A 15,110-nucleotide genomic window follows, 5' to 3' on the forward strand; every position below is an offset into this window, starting at 1 on the left:
TGGGGGGGGGGGGGAGTACTTTTGGCAGTTTGTGGTGTGTATGTCTGAATGAAAATTTCGGTTTCTTAAAGGAATTGACAGATTCGTGCTTTTTCTTAACCTGCAGATCACTGCATATTTCATGGAGCTTGCCACTCCCCATACTGAGGAAGCCATTAAACTTGTTGATAAGGTCGGGGGAATTGAATGGTTGATTCAAAAATATGAGGTTGATGGCGCCTCTGCAATAAAGCTGGACCTTTCACTCGACACCCCCCTAATAATTGTCCCAAGGAATTCCAGAAGTGAAGAGTCAGTCATTAACCAGCTCTCTTTAATTATTCAAAACTTTAACTTGTCTATCGTATGCATTCCAATTTAGAGTTTGTCTGTCCTGGAGACTAGGATGCCTAACATTGAATGTCATCTTCCAACTATTAAGTTATTCAAACTCTGGTTTGTCTGCATTTTGCATTTCTCAATTAAGAGTTTTTTCCCCTTGAAACTGAGAATCTACCTCACATTAAACTAGAAACTGAGATGCCTCACATTAAAATAGGAAGTGATTTGGTGCAATCAAGTTATGAAAGGTGAAAAGCGCAAAAAAACTTTAAGGTCCGTGGGGGCTTTATGCGCAAAGAGCAAATAAAACATGGGCTTTAATGAAAAAAGGCGCAAAAGGGAGAAAAAAATACAAATATATATGATTAGTCCAAGACTAATAATCATAAACATGAATGACAAATATATGATCAATGAAATTGAGTATTTTTTTATTATAAAGTGAAATATCAATTGTTTAGTGTCAATTCTTCATAAGAGGCTCATTGGCAAGGAAAAGTTTATCTTAGAACCTTAATGGTGACATTGAAGCGCACATAAAGCGAGGCGAAACGCCCAACACGTTTTGAGCCTCACTTCAGGGCTTAAGCGCGCCTTTGATAACACTAGGGCAATAGCTTTAGATAATTTGGACTCTTTGTTTCTGTTTTGTCAATGATCAAGAAATCCCCGAGTGTCGGGTGGTGCATGACTCGACAATTGCTTGAAATGGGCTTGTTTCTCTACCCTTTCCCACTTACATTCCAGGATTTTAGCCCGTGAGCTCATGATGTGCGTCTAACTCACATATCATCATTGCACTCTTACTACTGAACCAAAACCCCGAGACCTTTGATAATTAGGACTCTTACAATGACTTCATTGCCTGATGCTGCTACTTTTTGTTTACATTGATATCAACACATTTTCTTTTGTTTATTACCTTTTTCTTACAAGTATCCGTCAATATGCCACCTTATCACTAATTTCTGGAGTACTTAAGCTAACTGAACCGTGCTTGACCCAACGATTGTATGAGCTACAAAGATCAGGGCAATTGTGGATGATGATCTTGGAGTGTTTTGCCGTTTCTCTTTCATTATTTTTGGCTTTATCGGGCAAGAGCTCCTAAAAAAGTTATGGCACTATAAACCTCCTCCACCCCCAAAAAAAACGAGTCATGACAAGGTTCTAACTTTCCTTTGGGAATACCTTGTTAAGCTCAGGAAATTATGGTATTCCATTCTTTATGTATTTCTTGATGGATAAATTACTGAATTGTTCCTTAAGCAATTTCAAGTTTGGATATTGTGGCATTTGTTGCTCACTGGTATCAATATTAGAATGCCAATTTAAAAGCTCGACTTCACGGTTAGTGTTGACAATCCCGATGCTTAGTGTCTCGAGGTTTATAATTCTGACACTTCAATTCAGCCAATTGAGGTCTGTCTCTATACTAAGTCCTTCAAACTAAGTTACTTCTATTTATAGCTTTCTTTAAAATCTCACAGGCACATCGTTTTAACTCTTGCTCCTTTATCAGCCTTGCACACCATTGTTCTTCTTAAGATGACTCCTGTTTGTTTTACCAGTTTGTCTGTACTTTTGATTATTCACTGCTTTTGGTTGTCTTATGCTCTCTCTACCATTTTATTGTTAAGTACTTTTTTATTTTTAATAAATAATGGTAAGCCCCTAAAATGAATGTATTGGTTCTCTCCCAATTGGTTGGACTGAAGGTCGATGATTTATTTCCTGGGCAATTTGTTTTACTAATTTAATTTCTTAAATAGCTTTACATACACCTGTATATGAGCAGTACACCAGAAGTAGAGAATCCAAAATATTGTATGATTCTTTAAAAACAACACTCAAGTCTTCAGTATACACCGGAACCTCATGGTTGCACTTAAAAGAAACCAGAAATGGGAGTATTTCTCAAATGTACTGTCATGCTATATTCCATCAAAAGCTCTCCATTTCTTTCCTTCCACCAGTGTCACATGAGTACTAACAGGGCAATATCTCAGCCTCTTCGACTTCTCTTCCTTTTTCTAATTTCATTTGGTGAGTGCCTCTTCCTCTGTGCTTGGCATAGGCCATTGCTCCCTGAACCATCTCAAAATCTCATACCACAACCGAGTGCCACAGTGTAGTAGGAAATGGTCCACATCTCTAATTGGACATTTGCACATGAAGCACCAGTTGATATATGCAATCCACCTGTTTCTCAAATTTTCAACTGTCAATCTAACTCCCCTCGCTGCCAACCAAGTGAAAACATACCTTTCTTGGTGTTCTAGGAATCCAAACTGATAAGCATGGAAAATGTGACTCCTTCCTCGCTAGAAGATTATTATAAAATAACTTCACTGAACAAGCTCTTCCCACCTTGTAGGCTTGTACTTCCATGAGTCCTGATTAACATGAGTTGTTGCTCTCTCTATCATATCGACTGGCTAATTGTGTGTGCATATTTTTTTAACTAAAGCAAGAATAAGGTTCATGTAAAATATTTTCATACACATTTTGATGTTAGAGGAATTGAAGAATTCTCTGCTGACCATTGTCACTATATTCTACAAATTGGTGCTTGCTCTTTTCTTCATCTTTTATCCTGACATCTTTTGTTGAACATATATTCTGCTCTTTGTTAGCCAAAGAATTTTAGCAAATTCTTTTTATGCTTGAATGAAGTACAAAGGTTTTCACTTCAATTGGATTTAGCACTTGTGGCTTTTGTTTACTTGTTCTCTTGATTTTCTCCCGGTTAATTTGCAATGACAAATATTTTTCCTTTGTGTGCAGTTTCATGCAACTTGATCTTGGCCATCTGCGTGTCCAAAATGAATTTTGTTGGTTTGGGTTTCCTGAAAAAGATCCTTCAGCTGTCCATCTTGATATTCTTGACGCCGAGGTAATTGATTTCTGCTTTTATTTGTCAACTATCCTGGAATTAAGGTTTAGCGCTTTCTAAAATCTTCTGTAACATTCAGATTCTGGGGATTAACATGGCAGTGGGAATTAATGGACGTATTGGCAAACCAATGATTCGGGAAGGCAGAGATATTCATGTTTATGTTCGGCGCAGTTTGAGAGATGTGTTCAGGAAGGTCCCAACGTTTGTTCTGGAAGTAAAGGTTGTGTTCTGTCAGTAACCTTTTTATAAGTGGTTTCATAGTACCTTCTGTGAAGTATTAATTCTTAAGATTGTCTACTGGTATTGTTTTTTCGTAGAAGACATATTTATGTGTGGCTCATATTTGCTTGTTATTTTATATACAAGTCAGTTAACCATTATCTGGCTGTTTCTGGGCAGAGGTTTCTTGATTCTCCATTTGCTAGTTTCTCATTTTCATAAGAGCCCAAAAGTAGGGTTTTGTATCTGATGTTTGATTCCTTATGTTACAAGTCTTAATGTTTATTTTGAACCTTTTAAACAGGTTGGATTATTACATGGAATGATGACAGATAAAGAATATAATGTCATTCTTGATTGTTTCTACATGAATTTCTCAGAGAGTCCGACACTTCCACCTAGTTTCCGCAACAGCACTTCTGCTTCAAAAGATACAATAAAAATGCTGGCTGATAAAGTGAATGTAAACAGTCAAATACTCCTATCACGAACGGTGACTATAATGGCTGTGGAAGTGGGATATGCCTTGTTGGAGTTGTGGAATGACGCTCATGAGGGGTCATGCTTGGCTCATGTTGCGGTGAGTCATTTTGTATGAGACACTAAATTATGATATGTATGGTCCCAACATGAAGAGTTCGATTTAAGCTTTGTCTACAAATAGCTACTGTCTTCTCTCCGATTCTCTTCTGTTTTTTTTCAGTAGCAAGTTGTTGTTTGGTTATCGTATCATTGTTAATTGTAATTTGTATCTATGTCACATTTTACCTTAATGTAGTCATTGTCTTTTGCAGCTTGAAGATCTTTGGGTGTCGTACCGAATGACATCATTATCGGAGGCTGATCTCTACATTACTATCCCAAAATTCTCTATTTTAGATATTCGCCCAGATACAAAGGCTGAAATGAGGCTGATGCTTGGGTCATGCATTGATGCTCATCGACAGAACTCTCCTGATATTGGTGTTGACTTTCCAACTTCAACAATGGTTGTGATGGACTGCAGATGGAGATTGGCATCCCAATCATTTGTTCTACGGATACAGCAGCCTCGTATTCTTGTTGTACCAGATTTCTTACTATCTGTTTGTGAGTTTTTCGTGCCATCTTTGGGAGCAATGACTGGTAGAGAGGAAATCATGGATCCCAAGAATGATCCAATTAGTAAAAGTAACAGCATAATCCTCTCCACACCTCTTTATGAGCAGAAAGAGGATTTAGTATTATTATCTCCCAATAGACAACTAGTTGCGGATGCTGTAGGGATCGATGAATACACCTATGATGGTTGTGGTAAAACAATACACCTGACTGATAAGGTGGAAGTAAAGGGGCTTCACTCATCGGGAATTCAACATATTATCATTATTGGTCGTGGGAAGAGACTGAGATTTGTGAATGTGAAAATTGAGGTACCAACAACTCTACCTCAGTACTGGCTTGGATAATGTCAATTTGGAGAGCACCCATTATGCAGTAGTTAAATATTTTTTTCTGTGTTGACTTGTTGACTTTGTGAATACGGAAGGTGCATGATGATCTTCCTAGTCATGGAAAAGCTCTTAGTTATGACCTCGTACCTTTAAAATGTTTCTTTTGCAGAATGGCTTGCTTTTAAGGAGATATACTTACCTAAGCAACGAAAGCAGCTACTCGGTCAGCCAAGAAGATGGTGTTGATGTAAGGATTTCTGATAGTAATTCTGACGATGATGAAAGTATGAAGTCCATGGAAGCATTATTGTACAACTCAGATGCTTCCGACTTTGACCCGAATGGATCATATAAAGTACAAAGTTACAGTTTTGAGGCCCAGGTAAATATCAATTAATTTAAAATTCTCTCTGTGTTTGTTTTCTTCATATGTAAATTGTGGGAATGACATTATGGAGTAGTCTTTGTTTATATATATATTTCCAGACTAGTTATTCTTGTGATATAATTCTCATGATTAGCAGCATTTGCACATACTGAATACAATTGGGTTCCCAACAACAAAATAGTCAAAAAAATAAATACACAAAGCAAACATTGTCTAACTTTAAGACCTACCACATGACAACTGAGTTTGTTTTTCTTTTCTTGTTAGTATCTTAAATTGAATTTGTTATGTGTGAGCTCCTACTCTCTCAACTATTGTTTCATGGTTATAATCAACCTCATTTCTGGAAAAGATATCCCATTTATCTTTTTAATAACCAGGTATTGCATTGATCTGAAAATTATTATTTTCCTTTTTCTGTGCGGTTAAGGGTAGATTTATATGAATGATTGGAAATGTGATGTAGTTCGTTTACATGAGAATGCTTGAGAACCTTTTTAGAAGACGGGAAGCAGTGTGCCTTACTAGTGATATTGATTTATGAAAATGATAAAATGCATCGTCAATAGATTTCATAGGTTTAACCATCTGTTAGCTAATTTTGTTAGAGGGCTGTCAGTCTTTGCTGTTAATGCTAACTATTTCTTTACCCATCAAGTATACAAGGTTGACTCACACAGCTAGTGCTCTAGCTGCTGTAAAGAAAAGACTGAGGGTCGTAAACTCGCACATTCTTTTGTGGGTTATTTTGGTCATATGGGGTGAGAGGATCTATAATCTTTTTTGTTTATACAGAACTGTGAAAGGAGAGAAAAGAAAAGAGACTTCTTAATGACTTTTTTGAATAGCAATGTACAGGAAGTGTTCCTTAGTCTGAGTTAGCACAATATAGAAAGTATTTATTCTCTAATTCTAGCAAGCTTTCTACTAGAAATGCATTATATCTGCAGTATTCAAGAAAATATTGTGTAATGTTCTCCAATATTCAACTATTTAAGTTCAATGGATCTAGACACACAATATTATTTATTCTCGTCGCCGATGGGATGGTTGAGTGATTGAAGCATAGGAATAACATCCTGGAGATTCTAGGTTTGGACTCCAGTTTGAACATAAGTGTGAGCCCATCTGCTTTATCTTACAAGTTCAATTCAAACTTGTGCGTGTGGGCCATAGTAGATCCATGCAAAATAATGGTTATGACGCTATGGTGAGTTCATGAGGAGAATTATTGTTCCTTAGGAACAGTGACAGGAAATTCAATGGTCAAATAACATCAAGAAGACTTTTTGGATTAGTGACTGAGTAATGTTCAGAAGAGGGACTAAATATCTAACATGCCCCCTCAAGCTCCAGATGGTAAAGCAACTTGAGTTTGAGTTACTAGAATTTAGTAACATAAAAAGGTTTTCCATCTTTTTATCCTCACCTTCGGGCATAAACAGTACATTGTTGGGGATGGATATTTGGATCCTTGTAATCTGATTTCAATTTATTCCCTACAAACACTATTCATGTTGGATAGTGACAGGAAATTCAATGGTCAAATAACATCAAGAACAAGACTTTCTGGATCGGCGACTGTGTATTGTTCAGAAGAGGGAAGTTGTGTTGACACAGGAGAATTTGATGAAGAGGGGGATTACAGTGTGTTCAAGATGTTTTTTTTGTGTGTGTGGAAACTGCAGAAACAGTCAATCACTTGTTCATCCAGTGCAAGGTCACTGGCCAATTGTGGAATCTATTCCTAAGGCTCAAAAGCATCTCATTGGTCCATGCCTGGTAAAATTGCAGAGGCCTTATACAGTTGGGAAGAAGCAGGATTCAAGCAAAGAACAGAAGCAACTGGAGAATTATTCCTGCTACGATTTGGTGGACTGTCTGGAAAGAGAGAAATCTTGGAGTTTTTGGCAATAGGGAGAGTAATATGCAGCAAGTAAAATTGAATTGTGTTCTAACTTCGTGTTTTTGGTGTAATAAGATCTACTCTAATGATACTGTCTCTATCATTGATGTTTTAGACTAATTATAGGGATAGGACAGTGCCTTTAGGGTTGATTATGTAAATATGGTTTTCAGTACAACCCATGTACTGATTTAAATAAATAGGAACGGTTACCAATCTCAAAAAAAAATGTTCAGAAGAGGGACGAAATAACTAACATGCCCCCTCAAACTGCAGATGGGAAAGCAACTTGAGTTTGAGTTACTGGAATTTAGCAACATAAAAAGTTTTTCCATCTTTTTATCCTCACCTTCGGGCATAAAGTTTTTCCATCTTTTTATCCTCAACATAATTGGGGATGTATATTTGGATCCTTGTAATCCGATATCAATTTATTCCCTACAAATACTATTCATGTTTGATATTTTGTCTGTAGGACTTATTTATCTTCATCAACTTGTTATCTTGGTATTCCATTGATTTTGTTTGCAGTGTAATACACTCTTAAATTTCATTCTGGCTCTTACTTTTTTCTAGTTTGAGGCATAATGGATTGATTGTTATATTGCCTCTCCCAGGTTGTCTCTCCGGAGTTCACTTTTTTTGATAGTAGTAAATCATCTTTGGATGACTTTGCTCATGCTGAAAAACTCCTCCGGGCAAAAATGGACCTTAATTTCATGTAAGATCCTTGTCACTGAAAGCTATCTTTATTTTCCAGTTTTTCTTTTTAAACAAGTATGAGCATGTTATCACTGGAAGCTGATAAAATTTGGGCATTCTGAGATGTAATGGTTGAGTTACACATATCATATTTTAATTGGTAGTTTGATATCTGCCCTAATGTAGTACGTATAATGAGGAAGTAAATCATCAGTGCAGGGGTCCAGTTATTTACTTGTATTTATATCCAGACAACAGCTGATTTTGATTAAATGAATGGAGTGTTCTTTCGTCTCTCTCCATTCCTGCACTCCGTCAGGCACTTTTAATGCATACCATTTGTTTCACTGTGACCTTAACTCTATCATTACGGTCTGAATGCTGAGAAGTTCATTAAACGTAGCAAAAATGCGAATAGCACATTGAGAAACATAGTTATGTATCTCTTTCATTTTCTAGATATTTATTGATTTATGCAACAGGTATGCAGCAAAAGAAAATGATACATGGATTCGGGGACTTGTGAAGGATTTAACTGTTGAGGCTGGTTCTGGTCTTATTATTCTTGACCCAGTTGATATATCTGGCGGATATACTTCTGTTAAGGATAAAACAAATATTTCCTTATTGTCAACGGATATATGTGCCCACCTTTCTCTTGGTGTTGTCTCCCTTCTACTCAATTTGCAGAATCAGGCAACGGCTGCTTTACATTTTGGGAGTGCTGATCCCTTGTTGCCTTGTACTCAATTTGATAGAATTTGGGTTTGTCGCAGAGGTGTTTCTTTTTTCCGTTTCTTACAAGTTTGTTTTGTTAATCTATTTGTCATAGATTTTGATGTTTGATTCTATTGTACTTCTGCAGAACATGGGCGTCTAAACAACCTTACATTCTGGAGGCCCAGAGCACCGTCAAACTATGTTATTCTGGGAGATTGTGTCACATCAAGGTTAGAAGATCGATAAAATGTGCAAGTGCTCTGATTTATCTATAGCTTTCCGACGTTGTTTGTGGATTTTTTTAATGCAATATTTGTAGTGATACCTGATTCTTGGTTAATCTTTTATTGGAGGATGTCAGATTGATGCTCTCATTTCATCTGGCTGAGTTGAAATAGGATTGGTAGTGGTACAATTTCAGGAATAATGATTTCCCCCTTCTCCAAAGTGATCTGATATAAATATTGATACCAGCACCAACTCGGTGCTGATGAATACATATGTTTTCATAAAAAAATTGCTATATATAATTTTATTTGAGTTATAAATGAAATAAGAAACTTGTGTAGTAGTTTTTTCTATTCCTTTAAATATCATGCTGGTGGTACTGCATAATAGCATCCAAGACGCCTGGATAACTATAGGGAAGTAAAACGCCCTTGTTTCTATTGTTTCTTCAGAAGATTGATCAGTGAAATGATCCTCTTAAGCACATGTCAGGATTTTATTTTTTCTGCACCAAAAGAAAAATTACCATTCTTAAAATCATAAACCGTTAAAATAAGAAATGAAACTTTACTTTGCTGGTTGAGTACTGATATGCACAAAATAATTGCTGACCCTTTTTTGGATATTAAAGCATTGCATTCTTCTGTGGGTGCTTAATTTTGCTTCTGGTTTTCCATAGCTTGTATTTGTAGCTTAAACCATGAACCTTCAGCAAGATGTATGGTTGTAAACTGTGAACTTTTTTATTTAGATGTTTCCTCCACCATATGCCCTGAAATATCTTCTCAGCCATTACAAGTTCAATTTCATTTCAACTGTCATGTGTACTTTAAGGGGTCGTTTGATAGAATGTATTAGAAAAAATAATTCATGCATTAGCTTTGTGTTATATTAGTATCTTGTTTGGTACACTTTTTAAACCTTTTAGTTATACTCTTAATTGTGGATTGAGGTGTTTATTACTAATACATGGATATCCATGATATTGGTAATGCAAGAGGTTATAATGCATGCATTAGCATGGTTGAAGACTCAATTGCCCCTAACCCCCCTTTTTTTTTACATCTTTTCCGCCATACTTGTGGAGGATATCTTTGTAAATAAATATTTTTAAAACAAATTATGAAATGCATGTTATTTTTAATACATCAAACCAAACAATGTATAAGAAATAATCTTTGCATAACTAATGCAAGCATTATTAAGACACTATATTTAGCATTATTCTTATATACCCTACCAAACCACCCCTAACATCTTTATGAAACACATTAGATTTTTTGTTGACATAGTTTTTGTTGGTCTTCTTGTGCCATTCAACTGCTGCTACTGTTCCCTTTGCAAAGAGCATGTTAATGGACAGAGAAGCTATAATTTGTTTGCTGGAAGAATGTTGATCCTTTCCTAATACATATCATTTCTTATCCTCAGACCCAATCCTCCTTCACAAGCAGTTATCGCTGTGAGCAATATGTATGGCCGAGTCAGGAAGCCACTTGACTTCAGGCTGATAGGTCTATTTTCTGACATTCAAGGATCTGAGATGGCACAAGATGTTGACGATTGTTCTCTTTGGCTGCCTATTGCGCCACCTGGATATGTCGCAATGGGTTGTGTTGCTCATACAGGAAGACAACCACCTCCTAATCACATAGTTCATTGCATACGTTCTGATCTGGTAACATCAACGAAGCTTTTGGAATGTATCTTCAGTGTTGCTGCTAATACTGCATTCAAATCAGGTTACAGTATTTGGCGTTTGGATAATGCTCTTGGGTCATTCTATGCCCATCCAACTAGTAGTCATCCTCAGAAAAGCTGTTGTTTTGATCTGAATAACCTTCTTCTTTGGAGCTCAAGCTGGTACACTTCTTCATTAAAAGTACCTACTGTTGATTTAACTAGTGAGAGCGAGCACCTGCATCACCAGACAAGTAAACAGAGTGCAACTTCATCAGGCTGGGACATTATCAGATCGATTTCTAAAGCGACCTCTTGTTATATTTCAACCCCAAACTTTGAGCGGATCTGGTGGGACAGGGGTAATGATCTCCGCCCTGCTGTCTCTATATGGAGACCTATAAGACGTCCTGGTTATGCAGTACTGGGTGACTGTATTACTGAAGGGTAAACACTTATTTTGCTTTCCTTTCAGTTGATATTTTCTTGCCCACTTTACACAAGTACAACTTTTGTTTGACATGTGGGATCACTCCTTTCTTCAGCTTAGAACCACCTCCCCTGGGTATAATGTTCAAGGCTGACAACCCTGAACTTTCTGCAAAGGCTGTGCAATTTACAAAAGTTGCTCATATTGCGGGCAAAGGACTGGAGGAAGCTTTCTTCTGGTACCCAGTTGCTCCACCTGGTTACGCTGCTTTGGGATGTGTAGTGACACGTAGCAATGAAGCACCTGATTTGGATAACTTTTGCTGCCCAAGGATGGATCTTGTTAGTCAAGCTAATGTTCTTGAGATGCCCATTTCAAGATCTTCAGGCTCCAGGGCTTCTCAGTGCTGGAGCATTTGGAAAGTTGACAATCAGGTCAGAGATACGATCTTCTGGATGACCACTTCTGTTATAGCATCTTAATCGTCCTCAAGTTTTAGTGTCTGCATTGCTGCTATATATTCTCCTGGAATGTGTAGTTTCTTAACCTGCTGCTTACTTTCCTTGATCACACAATCATCTTGTACTGCATTGCAGGCTTGCACTTTCCTTGCACGCTCTGATCTGAAAAAACCTTCTAGTAGATTGGCATTTACTCTTGGTGATTCAGTGAAACCAAAGACAAGAGACAACATAACAGCTGACATGAAAATCAGATGCTTTTCTGTGACTCTATTGGACAGCTTATGCGGAATGGTCTGCAGCCCTCACCAACTGCCTCTTTACCCCTATGATATTTTTATCCTTTTTCATCTGTTTGTCACTGCATTTATGTATGACAGGTAACACCTCTTTTTGATGCAACAATCACTAATATTAAGCTTGCAACACATGGGCGAATAGAGGCAATGAATGCTGTTCTCATTTCTTCAATGGCTGCGTCCACCTTCAACACACAATTAGAAGCGTGGGAGCCACTTGTTGAGCCCTTTGATGGAATATTTAAGTAATATCTTTCACCATCCACCCTTTGTCATTTTGTTACTACGTTGACTCATTTTTCTTCTGTTGTTGCTGCATTACCACAACTGTTATTCTTCATTTTACAGGTTTGAGACTTATGAGACGAATTTACATCCGCCTTCCAGAGTTGGTACAAGGGTAAGAGTTGCTGCAACCAGTATTTTGAACATAAATCTGAGTTCAGCAAATCTTGATGTATTGGGGCAATCTGTTGAGTCATGGAGAAAGCAGAGAGAACTCGAGAAGAAAGCAATTAAGATGAAGGTGACAATGTGTGATACTCATTATAATTCTTCAGTTTTTGTTAAAATGTTTCAATTTCTGATTATTTCTTGCTTCTGCAGGAAGCTCGTCGTGGGGATGCACATCAAGATAATACTAGTTTTGTGGCACTTGATGATGATGATTTTCGGATGGTGGTGGTCGAAAATAAACTTGGATGTGATATGTACCTGAAAAAAGTTGAGAAAAACTCAGATGCATTTGAGTTACTGCTTCCTGATAATTCTGTTTCTGTATGGATTCCACCTACAAGGTATTCTGATAGATTAAATGTTGCCAATGAATCAAGGGAACCTCGACGTTATGCTGCTGTTCAGATAGTTGAAGCCAAGGTTGTAAACCTACTGATTTCTATGAGTGTGGTTTGCTTTCAATGAACTTTAGTTACTTGTGAGGTTCTCATTTTGTTTCTTTGTCTAACAGGGTCTGCCTGTCAATGATGATGGCAATAGCCATAACTTTTTCTGTGCTTTGCGCTTGGTTGTGGAAAATCAGGATTCAAATCAACAAAAGCTTTTTCCTCAAAGTGCAAGGACCAAATGTGTGAAGCCACTAATAACTAGAAAAAATAATGTGGATGAAGCCACTGCTAAATGGAGTGAACTCTTCATATTTGAAGTTCCTATGAAGGTAATCAGCTGATCGGAGGAAAGAGAGATGTGTTAGAAATTTCTTTGTTTCTTGCATAATTAACTCTCATATTAAATGGAAATAAGAGTAGAAGGGCAAGAACATGGTATCCTGAAAAAAATGGAGGATATGTATAGCTGTTTTAGTAGAGCCCTTCCCATTTCTTTGGAGGTCTTTCAAGGCTATTCTTGAACACCCTAAGGTAATCTTAAACAGAATGCTCAAAAACCTGTTCTATCCCATGAATAACCTGAAGACATGATCCTACATGAACATTTCAGTTTTGTCTCAGTCCAAATCCTCTACCTGTACTGAGAGCATTACGATTACGTTCCTTTTGGCACTTCCGATATTCATATGTCATTCTTGTAATCAACCTAGCATTTTCTTATAGGGGCTGGCAAAGCTGGAAGTGGAGGTGACAAACCTTTCAGCAAAGGCCGGAAAAGGTAAATTGGTTCTTTGAAGCATATAATTCTTCCATATAAACTCGTATTCTTTCTTGATTTGTCAAGGTAACTGGAAATTTTGAATTCGAAACTCCCTTTGCATATTGATATTATGCTTGTTGAAGGTCTCATTTGTATGCATTTAATGAAGGTCTTAATCTTAATCATTTAGGCCTTAATCGTTCAGTGCATTTGTTCTTATAATTTTACTACCACTTAATGGGACTGAATCATTAAGATTCCTATGAGGTTTCTACAAAAATGACACACTGTTCATCACTACTCCATCCATTTTCAGCAGTAACCGACCCATCATTATCAAGTACCACAATTCACCACCTAAAACCACTATAAATAGCCACAGCCGCCACCACCACCAATTAGTGGTGACAAATGGGTGGATTTGGTCAAATTTGGGCGGGTTGAAAATGGATCAACATAAAATGGGTAATAATTTAACCCACTCATATTTGATGTGGGTAAAAATGGATTGGGTAAGAAAGGTGTTTGGTAAAATACTAGTTTAATTATATTTACCCATATTTTCACAAGTAAATAGTACTTTACTTAAGAATTTGAGAAAGTATTTGAGTCTTTTTTTAAAGAAAGAAAATGTTGAAAATGCTTCATTTAGTTTTATTGCATCATAAAAGTAAAAAAATCCTACAACTTTCCAATATAAAATAAAATTATGCAATAACAAGGGGAAAATATCTTAAATTTCAAAGTAAATGAATATTTGCATTTTTAGGACTAAAATATGCTTAATGCACTTTAAGCAATGTCAATACTAATACATGATTTGCTTATTTTACGCTATTATTTATTATCCAATATAAAATTAAACAAATAAAAAATATAATTAATAAGTAACAAAAGAAATGTACATGTAAAAAATATATTTTTGGAGGGCCAAAGACTTCCCCTTTTCAATTATAGTGAAAAGTAATTAGTTCTCTAGAAGAACATAAAAAACAAGAGAAATTACAATATTTTTAGTGATATCGTAAATTTATAGTGAAAAAAAGTTAGAAACTTAGCCCATTTGAGTAATCCATGCTTTACCTATATTTTACCCGTAGTATACCATTGAATATGGGTATCAACCCATATTTTACCCATGCAAAAAATCACTCACCCAACCCATTTTAAATATGGGCGGGTGACCAAAATATGAGCTCATTTTGCCGGCACTACCACCAATCATGTAAGTTGTCACACTATCATTAGCAACCATTTTCAATCACCATTGCTTTTACTCATCACTCTCGTCAACCACAATTATTAGTTTCCACCACCATCTACCACGATCAACAATCACAGTTAATCACTATTGTCAGTCACAATCACAATTAGCTACTACCAAGAACCAGCACCGGCACCCAATGGCTAATAGAATCCTCAATCAGCACCCACAACTGCTATTGCTAGCCATCATCACCTCCTACTGTCATAGGTTATTTAAAAATACTTCATTGGTATAATGTTAGATCAATTTAATATTTTACTTAAATTTTAATTTTTTAAATAAAAACAATTTTTATATATTCAGATGTTAAAATAAACATCAATGTGCATTCAGATTCAGACAAATCAAAATTGGAGGGGAAAAACACTAAGTTTTCAATTTTTCTTAGTTTTTCTATAGCTTAACTGAAAATGAACTATCTTCTTTCTGAAGGATTATTCATCAGATTAATGCAGTAGTATGCAGAACTCAAAATTTCTTTTTTGCCTTTTCATCTCATGATTTGGAGTTCTTATTTTCTTTTCTTAGCTAATTTTATCACTTCGGTGCACC

At 36.5% G+C, this 15,110-nt stretch overlaps 1 protein-coding gene across 2 annotated transcripts in view; it reads left to right on the plus strand.

Annotated features, from left to right (window-relative positions):
- LOC107031055 overlaps nt 1-15,110 on the plus strand; it is a 72,720-nt gene that overhangs the window by 42,156 nt on the left and 15,454 nt on the right. For both annotated transcript variants that reach the window (XM_015232254.2, XM_027919686.1), the window contains 17 exons: nt 107-291; nt 3,109-3,217; nt 3,297-3,440; nt 3,744-4,019; nt 4,234-4,851; nt 5,042-5,254; nt 7,784-7,887; nt 8,351-8,646; nt 8,734-8,818; nt 10,248-10,943; nt 11,042-11,360; nt 11,523-11,681; nt 11,768-11,931; nt 12,035-12,212; nt 12,293-12,562; nt 12,654-12,860; nt 13,255-13,309. In XM_015232254.2, coding sequence (XP_015087740.1) covers nt 107-291; nt 3,109-3,217; nt 3,297-3,440; nt 3,744-4,019; nt 4,234-4,851; nt 5,042-5,254; nt 7,784-7,887; nt 8,351-8,646; nt 8,734-8,818; nt 10,248-10,943; nt 11,042-11,360; nt 11,523-11,681; nt 11,768-11,931; nt 12,035-12,212; nt 12,293-12,562; nt 12,654-12,860; nt 13,255-13,309 — 4,078 coding nt within the window. The remainder of the gene's footprint in view (nt 1-106; nt 292-3,108; nt 3,218-3,296; nt 3,441-3,743; nt 4,020-4,233; nt 4,852-5,041; nt 5,255-7,783; nt 7,888-8,350; nt 8,647-8,733; nt 8,819-10,247; nt 10,944-11,041; nt 11,361-11,522; nt 11,682-11,767; nt 11,932-12,034; nt 12,213-12,292; nt 12,563-12,653; nt 12,861-13,254; nt 13,310-15,110) is intronic.

Source organism: Solanum pennellii, chromosome 9 (assembly GCF_001406875.1).
Source record: "Solanum pennellii chromosome 9, SPENNV200".
In the NCBI taxonomy this organism is placed as follows: Eukaryota; Viridiplantae; Streptophyta; class Magnoliopsida; order Solanales; family Solanaceae; genus Solanum; species Solanum pennellii.